At 49.9% G+C, this 12,500-nt stretch overlaps 2 protein-coding genes across 2 annotated transcripts in view; one reads left to right on the top strand and one right to left on the bottom strand.

Annotated features, from left to right (window-relative positions):
* Positions 1–1,330: 1,330 nt before the first annotated feature.
* LOC143007417 (mitogen-activated protein kinase kinase kinase kinase 3-like) lies at positions 1,331–8,015 on the top strand (the record flags this gene model as incomplete). The annotated part of the gene is made up of 17 exons (XM_076158757.1): positions 1,331–1,450; positions 1,553–1,925; positions 2,692–2,801; positions 2,991–3,032; positions 3,186–3,270; positions 3,398–3,477; positions 3,688–3,748; positions 3,830–3,947; positions 4,079–4,137; positions 4,281–4,384; positions 4,475–4,646; positions 4,808–4,876; positions 5,319–5,411; positions 5,502–5,572; positions 5,879–5,934; positions 6,151–6,204; positions 6,979–8,015. Coding segments are annotated over 17 exons (1,755 nt in total), but the record flags the coding sequence as incomplete, so codon positions are not given.
* A 1,817-nt stretch (positions 8,016–9,832) lies between these two features.
* Positions 9,833–12,500, bottom strand: part of arhgef33 (Rho guanine nucleotide exchange factor (GEF) 33) — an 8,575-nt gene continuing 5,907 nt past the window's right edge. The window contains exons 11-17 of the mRNA XM_076158766.1: positions 12,185–12,333; positions 11,995–12,081; positions 11,712–11,899; positions 11,205–11,641; positions 10,914–11,138; positions 10,694–10,836; positions 9,833–10,569 (exon numbers count right to left, since the gene is read on the bottom strand). Coding sequence (XP_076014881.1) covers positions 10,440–10,569; positions 10,694–10,836; positions 10,914–11,138; positions 11,205–11,641; positions 11,712–11,899; positions 11,995–12,081; positions 12,185–12,333 — 1,359 coding nt within the window. The 3' untranslated portion in view covers positions 9,833–10,439. The remainder of the gene's footprint in view (positions 10,570–10,693; positions 10,837–10,913; positions 11,139–11,204; positions 11,642–11,711; positions 11,900–11,994; positions 12,082–12,184; positions 12,334–12,500) is intronic.

The following is a 12,500-nucleotide window of genomic DNA, read 5'->3' on the forward strand; positions in this document are numbered from 1 at the left end:
CACACCATCACGCCACACACACGCCGCCTGTGTTTGTCTGTGTGTTTACAGCCTGTGTGTGTGTGTGTGTGTTCCTCCTGCCACTAACAGCAACACTAACAAGCACAACATACAGGAACCAGTTTCTCTGTTCATTCCTCAAGTATTTCCAAATTCCAGTTTTTCCATTGGACAAAAATATAAAAGATTAAAATAACAGGAAGTGAGGAGAGCCCTGTGATTGGTCAGAAAAGTTTAAACATGATGCTACATAAAACGTGAGATCCAGGTTTGGTTTCCTGTATTACAGCTCCTCATGACCTTCATCTTGCTCTCATCCTGTGTGTGTGTGTGTGTGTGTGTTCTCCACTTGCATCTCCATCTGTGTGCCGCCTTGCTGTGTGTGTGTGTGTGTGTGTGTTTACGCGTTCATGTCTTTCTGTGCACGTACATAAGCACATTCACGCCGCCGCCTGTCTCCCGTCTCCTCCGCCTCTATAGAAGCAGCTCATTTGGCGCCCGGCCTCGCTCCTCGCTGTGTAAAAGCCTGGCGCTCTGTCCTGAGACATTTTCCACTTTCTCTTCTTCACTACGTCTGCCACTGTAGAACACATGAGGGCTGGGGCAACATGTGACCCTCTCCCATGATGCAATGCTGCTTGGCTCTCAAATATACGTTCACCTGCAGAATCGTGACAAACCCATCAGCAGAGTCAAGAAGATTACAGTTTATGAACACGCCTACACACTCCTGAGAAGAGGAGCAGACACACACACACACACACACACACACACACACACACACACACACACACACACACACACACACACACACACACACACACACACACACACACACACACACACACAGGTTTACTAACAGAATGCTTGCAGCTTCAGCCTAACAGCTTCAGAGGTGGGGCGCTGTGTGTGTGTTCAGTGGGCCGTGGCGGTTCAGACCCATCCAGGTCTGGACTTGTCTACATTTTCACCGCTGCGCTTCACGACGAGCTTATTTTGGGGGCGGGGCCATTTGTCTGCGGGGATCACCATGACTCATTTTGATTGGCATCCTCATCTTTGTCTTCACTGTGATTGGCTCCCGGCCTCTGTCGATGCTGAAGTGTGTGTGTGTGTGTGTGTGTGAGGTTGTTCTTGTCATGTCATGGAGTCTTTACAGTGTTTGACTCTCATGAATTCACACACACATAAACCAGATCAGACCTCTAAGTGTGTGTAGAGATGAGATCTGTTGCTACATTTGTGTTGAAATGGCAAGAACCTCAGCTGTAAGGATATCGTTGTCTTGTCTATAATATGATTAAAGCTCAAAGTGACTTCTTGATCAAAGCCCAAACTCTTCTTCCTCTTCTTCTTCTTCTTCTTCTTCTTCTTCTTCTTCTTCTTCTCGTCCTTCAGTAGATCCAGCACCATCATGAGGCCCAAAGTCCCGCCTCCACTTCCTCCCAAGGTACAAACCACCACTGAGATCTGAAAGTGTCCAGAAGTGTCAAGGATTCACTGTTGACAGTTCCATCATCTTCATCTTCTTCTTCCTCTGCGTCCTTTTCAGCCCAAGTCCATCAGCGCCACAGCTCAGCCGCCGGCGCCGCAGCAGAAACACGACGACAGCCAAACCCTCAGCGAGGACGACGGCGGAGGAGGGACCATCAAGCGCTGCCCGGTCCCGCAGACGGCCAGCCCCGCCAAGCCCGCCTCCAACGTCCCCCCGAGGCCCCCGCCCCCGAAGCTGCCCCCCCACCGCCGCAGTAGCCTAGGTAACGAGAGCACGCAGGGCACGGACGGCGAAAACCCGGCGCCGGGGGACGATGGGAGCTTTAGACATTTCTGGGAGTGGCTCCACACGCCTCACACAGAGGAGGAGCTGGAGGAGGTGTGGGAGGTGCTGAAGGAGGTGAAAGAGCAGCAGGAAAAGGAGGAAGAGAGTAAGAGCAGACGACGGGTAGATTGGTAGTCGCCACAAACTCTTGTCGTCCCTTTTTTCCGATTGGTCGTCTCGTTTCCCGTTGGTCCTCCTAGTCTGATGCTTTATTTGTCCATGACTCATTAACACTGCAGACGTTCCTAGGTGCTTTTTAATTCCTTGAGTCCCTTCTGTCCATCAGCTCCTCCTGCTCAGTGTGACCGTGTGTCTCTACAGTCCTCTTGTCTGATCCTCATGATTCTCTGATCAATCCAATCAGTCCAATCCAATCCATCTGTCTGTCTTCCTCTGAGCTAGAAGGAAGAAGACAAAAACATTGTCATGAAGGTCCATAGAGCGTTCCGTCTTTATTAACCCTTCCAGCAGCTCCTTATGTTAGATCAATCACAAAGAGAAGAAGTTTAAACTGGTTCAGTCTCTGAAGTCTAAAGGCTCCGTGATGCTTCTCCCACATTCACAAGTCAGAAGACACAGAGTACAGAACACCGGTCAGGCGGCGTCCCGGTGCCGCGTTCACGCCCGTCTGTAGTCATGACAACATCTCATCCTCTCCTTCCTGCTCCCTCCCTCCTTCCCTCCTTCCCTCCTCCCTCTGTGCTCACAGTAGTGTTTGATTTCAACTCCTGTCTGTCCAGTCCTGCAGTTTAGATCGTCGTCCTCGGCATGGACCTCTCTCTGTCCCTCACAAATACACACACACACACACACACACTTTGCATTCTCGCTCACACCAACACAAACCTGGTCTGCCTCTCTTGTCGTCATAGGCAACGGGCTGAATTCTCCGCACAACGGGGAGCGGGACAGTCCAGCAGAGAGACAACAGTCCACCATGCCCCCTAGTGTCCCCATACGGAAGGACAGAAAGGACATTCCGGTGAGCACACACACACACACACACACACGTCTGGTGTCCAAAACTGGACCCCAAGAAGTCCTGGGGAGGTTTTAGTTTTAGTGTCTTTAGTGAGAGTCATCAATGCTAATCTCTGTGTGTGTGTGTGTCGTGTGTGTGTTGTGTGTGTGTGTCATGTGTGTGTGTCGTATGTGTCTCTGTTTGCTTTAGAAGCCCATCAGTAACGGTCTCCCTCCTACACCCAAAGTCCATGTAAGTAAGCCTGTTAGTCACCAAGTGATTGTTGGGACATGAATGACCTCATGTTCTTTACTTTAAAACTTACAAATATCAACAAGTTCTAATCTCTCTCTCTCTCTCTGTCTCTCTCTGTCTCTCTCTCTCTCTCTCTCTCTCTCTCCCCAGATGGGTGCCTGTTTCTCCAAAGTGTTTAACGGCTGCCCCCTGAAGATCCACTGTGCCACGTCCTGGATCAACCCCGACACCAGAGGTGACACACACAAAGGAACACACACACGCACACACACATGGAGGCACACACACACAGGCAAACACACACACACACACGGGCACACACACACATCTCCTCTATAACACCTCTCCTCTGTGTGTTTCAGATCAGTATTTAATCTTCGGGGCGGAGGAGGGGATCTACACCTTAAACCTGAACGAGCTGCATGAAACCACCATGGAACAGGTGAGACAGGAAGTCACTCAGTAAATATATCACACACATTATTACTACCTGTAGATACACACGCACACACACACACATGGTGTTGGTTCTGTAGAGCTGTGACAAAGATGTTTGAGCTCAAACGTGACAGAACCTAAAATACCTGAAAAAAGGAAATCTCATCTACCTGTGTGTTGTCGTTGTGTGTTTCGTTGTGTGTTGTGTGTGTAGCTGTTCCCTCGGCGCTGCACCTGGCTGTACGTCATGAACAGCTGTCTCCTCTCCATATCAGGTATGACATCATGGCTCCAGCTGGTCACCGTCCTCAGGTCCTCTGCTGCCAGTTATTGACTCTTTTCTCTTGACTCTGTAGGAAAGGCGTCCCAGCTGTACTCCCACAGCCTGAGCGGCCTCTTTGAGCAGGCCAGGCAGCTGCAGAAGTTACCGGTCGCCATTCCCACACACAAGCTTCCCGATAAGATGATTCCCAGGTAACCAACAGGAACAGATCTGCATCAACATCTACAGAACCTTCATGTCCATACCAGTTCATATCTGTGTCGTATGTTGACCTGCAGCCTTTTTTCTGAGTGGATGTTCTCCTTCTTCGTCTCCTTCACAGGAAGTTCTCTGTGTCCAATAAGATTCCAGACACTAAAGGTTGCCAAAAGTGCTGCGTAGGTGAGTTCAGCCTCCGGTTTAAGAGTTTAAGAGAAAAGCAAGTGATGTAAGAAAGTGTTCAAGCCTCCATGTGACGCTGCCTGCTCTGTGTGTGTGTGTGTGTGTGTGTGTGTGTGTGTGTGTGTGTGTGTGTGTGTGTGCAGTGCGCAACCCGTACACAGGCCATAAGTATCTGTGTGGAGCCTTCCAGTCCAGCGTCATGCTGCTGGAGTGGGTGGAGCCTATGCAGAAGTTCATGCTCATCAAGGTGGGTGTGTGTTTCTATCGCCTTTGTTCTGGAGCCCCGCCTTCTTTTGTTGTGTCACAAACCTCCCCGTGTGTGTGCGTCTCCCCGCAGAACATCGACTTCCCGCTGCCGTGTCCCCTGGAGGTGTTTGAGATGCTGGTGGTGCCGGAGCACACGTACCCTCTGATCTGTGTGGCCGTCAGCAAAGGCACCGAGCTCAGCCAGGTGGTCCGGTTCGGCACCGTCAACCCCAACGCCACCTCGTCCTGGTTCACCGAAGCAGGTGTGTGTGTGTGTGTGTGTGTGTGTGTGTGTGTGTGTGTGTGTGTGTGTGTGTGTGTGTGTGTGTGTGTGTGTGTGTGTGTGTGTGTGTGTGTGTGTGTGTGTGTGTGTGTGTGTGTGTGTGTGTCCTGATGCTCTGTCCTCTCTCTCTCTCTCACACAGACACACCACAGACGTGTGTGATCCACGTCACTCAGTTAGAGAGAGACACCATCCTGGTCTGTCTGGACAGTGAGTAACACATTAATGCACCTGGAGAAGAACGTTACACTGTTTACATCCTACATCTTACCAATACTTTCTTTCTCCCCCTCTCTCTCTTCCTCTCTCTCCTTGTCTCTCTCTCCTCCTCTCTCTCTCTCCCCCCCTCTCTCTCTCTCTCTCCCTCCCTCTCTCTCTCCCCCCTCTCTCTCTCTTCCTCTCTCTCTCTCCCCCCCTCTCTCTCTCTTTCTCTCTCTCTCTCTCCTTGTCTCTCTCTCTCCTTGTCTCTCTCTCTCCCCCCTCTCTCTCTCTCTCTTCCTCTCTCTCTCCTTGTCTCTCTCTCTCTTCCTCTCTCTCTCTCTCTCCCCCCCCTCTCTCTCTCTTCCTCTCTCTCTCTGTCTCTGTCTCTCTCTCTCGCTCTCTCTCTCTTCCCCCTCTCTCTCTCTCTCTCCCTCTCTCTCTCTCTCTCCAGGGTGTATAAAGATAGTGAACCTCCAGGGCAGGTTGAAGTCCAGCAGGAAGTTGTCAGCTGAGCTCACCTTCAACTTCCAAATTGAATCCATAGGTGAGTTCAATAAGCCCCGCCCACAAACCCCCCCATGACCTATAGGGTATCAGTATCTGTATTTGTAACGTGTTGTCTCTGTCCCTGCAGTTTGTCTCCAGGACAGCGTTCTGGCCTTCTGGAGACACGGCATGCAGGGGCGCAGCTTCAAGACCAATGAGGTGAGACACACACACACACACACACACACACACACAGAGATGAGCACTGTAGAGGGTATTATACAGTACATGAACTCTGATGCTCTGATCCCTGGTTGAGGAGGTTGCATCATAGTCTGAAGCCGAGCAGCAGGAGGAGCAGTGAGACTCTAGAAAAATACAATTCTATCTAAGATTTGAAAGTGTCTTTAAGTTTCATCATCTTAAAGCAGACTGAGTCCTCTCCTGTGTGCTCACTGGCGCCCCCTGCAGTCTGTGTGGTGTTTAGCTGCTGTGATCTCAGTCTGACTGCTCTCTGCCTCTCAGATCACACAGGAGATCTCTGACAGCACACGCATCTTCAGACTACTGGGCTCAGACAGGTGAGACTCACACACACACACTCACACACTCTCACTCTCACACTCTCACACACACTCACACTCTCACACCCTCACACACGTGCACACACAGTCCCTCTCACACACACTCACTCTCACACACACACACACACACACACACACACACACACACACACACACACACACACACACACACAGGTCTCTGTTAACATCCTTTTTGATGTTTTATCACTGAAGACGTGCTGACAGTAGAGATCCAGATGCTCAGGACAGAGGCCGCGCTCTGCCCAGGTACACTCACCGCTCCTGGGCCTCAGCAGGCTCAGACTCTCCTCCTCCTCCTCCTCCCTCTCTTTCTCCCTCTTCCCATCTGTCTCTCTCCCTGTCTGTCTCTCTCTCTCTGTTGGTCTGGTTGATGTCTTCTTTCAGTCTTCAGGATCCTTTAGGTGGGAGAGTTAGCAGGAGTTTCTGGGAGTTTAATGCTGCTAGTTAATGAGAGCATAGACACCAACATGATCCAGGTGTGTGTGTGTGTTTGAGCAGGAGAGGAAACCTGCATGACATCACACTGAACCAATCAGAGGGAAGGATGATGGTGGTGTCTGTGTTCTCTTTACTCTGCAGCTGTGTGTGTGTGTGTGTGTGTGTGTGTGTGTGGGGTGGGGGGGTTCTATTATGGCTTCAGTGAATCCTGGATGTGACTCCGCCTCTTCCTGACTCCGCCTCCAGGAGTAGAGAGGTAGAGACGGTCCGTCCGTCTGTCTGTTCTGTAAGGGGCTCAATGCTTCAATGAGGTCAAACAGACTGAGCACCACTGTGCACACTGTGGGTAAACACAGGTCGTTCAAGGCTTCGCCTCTTTAAAGCAGCAGTGGTTAGATGGTAGAAACTCTCCTCTTCCTCCTCTTCCTCTCATGTTGGGTTTGATCAGCAGCTTCATCCTTTAACCTTCTGCCCTCCTCCTTTAAAACTAAACTGATCTCTTTGTGTAACTTTGTGCACTTGTTTATACCTGTGTGTGTGTGTGTGTGTGTGTGTGTGTGTGTGTGTGTGTGTGTGTTGCAGGGTGGTGGTGCTGGAGAGCCGGCCGACAGACAACCCAACCGCCCACAGCAACCTCTACATCCTGGCAGGCCACGAAAACAGCTACTGAGAGACACACACACACACACTCTCTCAAACACACACACAAATACACGCACACACACTCTAACCAACCCTCTACCACTAATGCAAACAGGGTGTGAGTAACTGGGAGACACACACTCGTCTTCTCTTCCCTCTCCCACCATCCTTTCGCCTCTCGCCCGTAACCAAGCAACCACGCGTGCGAGGCGGGCTGGTGGCGTGACGTAGCTCAGCTCAGTGTAGACGAGCGGCGTGGATCTGAACTGTTGGATCCAGAATCCTTCCTGGTTCCACCAAAGTGACTTGAGCACTACTATACTCCAGCTACTACACTACTACACTACAGCTTCAGCTACTCCAGCTTAAGCTACTCCAGCTTCAGGAGAGCCATCCTGCACACACAGACTTTTCCTCTCCTCCTTTCCTTTCCTCTTTTTCTTTCACCTATACCTTTATTTATTGTGGCATGATGTAACTATAGCAACCAGGATGGCTTCCCTGTTTTATTTGTTTTAACAAAAAGGAAAAAAAAAAACAACCCTTAAATAGCTTTGCCAACTCTGCTAGCGTTGACCTCTGACCCCATCACCACACAAGTGCTTATTGACCTCTATTTAATGTTGTAAATATAAATGTAGTATTTTTTGACAGAGACGAACACTAAGAGACTGGTTGTGTAGATAGGAGGAGGGGCGGGGCAGTGAAGCTGACTTCCTGCTCCCCTGGTCAGGTGACAGGAAGCGGAGCCGGGTGAACAGCTTCAGTCCGATCTTGTTGTACTAAGGAGGAGGAGGAGGACGAGGACGAGCAAACGCAGGAAGCCGCGCCGATCACCGAATGGTCATTTTCATTCTGCATGCGTTACCATGGTAACTTCCCGTTTTTTTTGTGCCATAGCGACCGTCGTCAGGGGCGGTGGACGTTTTATGAGTTCTGTTCATTTGTATGCAAGTTTCATCTTTACAATTTTTTTTTTTTAAAACGGTGTTTTAATCAGAAATGCGTCTTTGCTTTGTCATTTTACACAAACTTTGTTTTTGTTTTTTTAAAGATGATTGAACCACTGGTGTTAGGAATTTGCACAGAGACAAAGGTGATAAACAAATGTGATGTCATTATACCATGTGACCCGTGTGTGTGTGCACAGTGTGGGTGTGTGTGTGTGTGTAGTTGTAGAACACGTATGAGCGGCAGCCAAACAAACAGCAGCTTCAAATGACCCCGTGACCTCTGACTCCTCTGGTTTGGACCGGTTTATAGGCATCATAACTTTAAATTCATTATTATAGGAGAAGAGAAAAGTGTAATACTGCAGCATCAAAGTCTACACATCTGTATATGTTACTGTTAAGGGTTAAAATAGTGCAGACATACACATCTGAAGGTTATTCTAAGGTCACTAAAGTTCAGTCGGGCCAGATTTGAATCCAATCTCAGACCTGAGGTGTTGTTGTGTGTTTTGGCTGCAACTTTTGCAGCCTGTGGTCCCACACACACACACACACAAACACACACACTACATGCATGTGTGTGGGTGCGTGCAGAACACTTGCGGTCTTTGCAAGCTGTGACACTAGAGGTCGCTGTAGAGGACGTTTCTCTTACAGTTTCTACTCTTCCATAAGTCGAGTTCTGCTTTTAACAGCAGGAAGTGATGCAATAAAAGTCTCACGTTCCCAAACAGACACTAAGCCCTGACGATGTAGAGACTCTCTCCTCCCTCATGAGCGTCTCAACTCCACATCACACCCAGACTGAGGCCATGGATCAGTGTTTCTGAGTGACAGACGTCTGTAAACATCCTCATCCTTTCCTCGGTCATCATCAATCCATTCATGGCTTCAGTCTGAGTGTGACTGAGTCCACCTTCCTGTACGCTCAGACTCAGCTGAGAAGTTAAAGAGCAGAGATTTTAAACGTGTTACATTTAAAGATCTGACGACTAAATGTTTATCAAACTTCCTCTCTACGGTGAAACAGATCTTTGATATCAGCCGTCTCTATGGCAACAGAACCCGACTCAGCTCATGGGTTAGGATCGTAAACCTTTAGCAGAACCCCTTAAATATTCTGTGGGAATAAAAGTTGAACTGTCCAATCTGAACCTATGTCGTCATGGCAACACGCCGATCATATGATTTCCTCTGGCAGGTGCCAACGTAGCCTTCCTTTGTTTCCTCAGACGTTTTGCGCGTGTGTGTGTGTGTGTGTGTTATCAGCCCAAACAGCTCTGGCTCAAATCACGTGTGTGTGAAGATGATTGACACGTTGGTTTCAGGCTGCTGTGGCTCCTCTCGCCCTCAGAAACACCTAAAGTATTCATTCAACCTTAAAGCTTGATTAGAACCCGGGTGAAGCCAGCAGAGGAAACCAGAGCGTGCTTTGATCCAGAGCCACACACAGCAGCTCTCCTCTGTTCTGTCGCTGTCACAGCATCATGATCTTTTTGTTTTCATAATGCAATGCACACGTTATGGAATGTAAATAGTGTAAAATAAAATGGGTTTGTTTTACATACTGTATAATGCCTATATTTTGTTTCAGAAGTGTAACAGATTTATGAGATGACAGGTTAACACATTAAAAAGAAGGAACTCAAGTCCTCTGTGTGTGTGTGTGTGTGTGTGTGTGTGTGTGTGTGTGTCTGTGTGTGTGTGGGGGGGGGGGGTCTGGGTAAGAGGTGAGTCCTGGTTTAGGTTCAGAGTTCTGTCAGATCAAGCAGCAGAACCACAAAGCAAAGTGTCAGACTCAACCTTTATTCAGCTTCAGCATGTTTTCAAAATTAAATTCTTATTTCATGAATACAAGTCAACAGTTGCCGTTAAATAGTTTGATGAGCTCAGCAGACATTGAAGTGTTTGATCTCAACACGGCGCTCAGACGTTCTGCAGTGTGAAGGGGAAAAGGATCAGGAAACGTTTCAGTTCTTTTCTTCTCGTCTCCAGATTCTGACCAGAATGATGTCACTGTGTTTACAAATGTAGCTTATGTAGCTTAGCTCTCGCTCGTGTAGCTGGTGTGATGTCACTGTATGCAGACGACACTCTGATGTTGGTATGACGATGATATTAAATAACATTAAAAGCCACAGAGACTCAATCACAGCTGATCAATCAACTTCAACCCAGAAGGAGAAACACCACATTCATCAGCTGGGTGGTTCTGGTTCTGGTTGTGGCCGTACGAACATTCACAGTTATTCAGTTCATCCTGATCCAAAACAAACCCAAGTGTCTTACTGGATGAAGCTTCCTGTATCTGGGGGAGTAAATATGAGTCCCAACTGGCTCCAGTGGTTGAACTCTTTCTTTCTTCAGTGTCAGGATCAGCATACAGGATGTTTATGCTTTGATATACAGTAAAGCATTATGTGTGTGTGTGTGTGTGTGTGTGTTGGTTCACACAGCCGTGCCCTGGTCTCCCTCCAGCTGATCCGCCCTGCAGGTTTTCCCCGGCGTCTCCTGGTCGCCGTTGCTTTGGTGTTCTGTGGTTTTCTCTCCTCCCTTCTCTTTCTTCTCATCGCCGGTCCTGTGAGGACATCAGAGGGACATTAAACACAGATCGGTTTGACTTTCACCCCTCCAGTCACCATCAGCCTTTGTTAGAACCTTCTTACATTGGTCCACATGTTCTGACTTCCTCTTGTGCTTACTTCTTCTTGAAGAGCTTCTTGAAGGAGCTCCTGAAGCCTCCTTTGTCCTGCTTGCGACTCCTCTCACTCAAAGGGGTGTGGTTATTCTCATCGACCCCGCCCTTCCATTTGGGTTCCTCCGCCCACGTTTGGATCCCAGAGTCCTGAGGGTGTGTGTTACATCATTAGGTCACAGTTTGACGGTGTATACTGGCTTCACTGATCCGTCTGCTGATCTCACCATGCTGAGCAGACAGCGGTGATCTCCCTCCTGTTTGTCGGTGTTTGCTCGGGGTCCCGGGGGGCTGTGGACCCTTCTGGATGGGGTGGGACAGCCTTTGCTGCCCTTGCTGCTCTGGCGCTCCAGCTTGGCGTGGCCACCTGGTCCTGCTCTGTGAGGGTGGTCTGATAGAGGGGCAGCATCCAGAGCGCTCACTGTGCTCTCCAGCTGCAGGCCGTTCAGAGACTGAAAGCAGTGAGACGTTACTCATGAGCCCGGGTAGACAAAGTGCTGCTATGAAACTCGGCTCACCTTGCTCTTACGCTGGCTGGCCTGAAGAGGGCGATGCTGCTTCTGCCGCATCATGACGGCCTCGTCTGGAGACACGCACCCTCGGCTCAGCATCCTGTTGTAGCCGTTGCCCTTGTAGACCTCGCGCATGGACGACACCTGGGCCGCCCCCCTGTGCTGAGCCCCCCAGGAGGCCGGAGGACATTTCACAAAGGCGATGTCGATGGACGAGTCGGAGGAGTCAGAGGAGCAGCGATCAAACAGACCCTCGTCATTGAGAGAGCCTACGTCTTCTTCATACAGGCCCTCCATCCCTGGGGGGTCGGGAGGGAGGAGAAACTCTACAAGGGCGTCGGCCAGAGCGGAGCCGGGCTGGACCTGACGGAAGTCTCCAGATCTGGAGGTCAGGCGCTGCTGGCTGGTGGTGGACCTGTCGCTCTCCGGGATGCTGCCCAGACCTGAACACACAGGGGTCAAGGTGAGGTCACGTTAGCCGTCACTCCCTTCAGTCGGTCTGTGAACACTGACCTGAGGATTTGTGATTCCGTGAGTCCGTGTCCGGGCTTAGATACGGGAGCTGCAGAGGCCGAGGATCTGAGTTGTAACAAAGAGAGTCGGGTTCAGGATCCCGGTCTCGATCCCAACCGGGGAAGTGACGTGCCGGGCTCTGCTCCGGGTGGTGCTGCTTGGTGCGTTTCATGTGGTTAGCGTGTTCTCTGTGATCCATCAAGCAAAGCAGAGACCAACATGAGTCCACAACATGACTGAGACATACAGAACACACAGGCATGAGAAGCTGAACTCCACTCACAGTGCGGCGCCGCTGGGTGCGTACAGCGAGCTGACGTTGGTTTGAATCCCACAGTCCATGGTCTGGAACATGTGAGTCATGGTGGACCTGCAGGACCCAAACAGAACCGGTTATATCCACCAGGTTCAGAGGCTCCGTGGGTCAGATGGATGTTGGTGTGTGTGTGTGTGTGTGTGTGTTGGATCCTGACCTCTTGACCTCTTTGTGGTTGTGCAGCAGAAGCTCCTGGTTGTTCTGGAGGAGCTGATGGTTCTGAGACAAGAAGGACCTGAACTGCTGGATACACACCAGCAACAGGTAGTAGTCTGGGTGCTGCACACCGGTCTGCCTGAGGAGAGCCTGCAGGAAGACACACACACACACACACACACACACACACACACACACACACATACATACAAACATACACGCACATACACACACACACACACACAATGTGTCGATATACACATACAATATATATTAGAGACTAAGGTTTAGTCTCCCTCTCCCTCCCCCCTCTCTCT

Source organism: Genypterus blacodes, unplaced genomic scaffold (genome assembly GCF_046128005.1).
Source record: "Genypterus blacodes isolate CSIRO-AG114 ecotype Tasmania unplaced genomic scaffold, CSIRO-AGI_Gbla_v1 ptg000086l_1, whole genome shotgun sequence".
Lineage (NCBI taxonomy): Eukaryota > Metazoa > Chordata > Actinopteri > Ophidiiformes > Ophidiidae > Genypterus > Genypterus blacodes.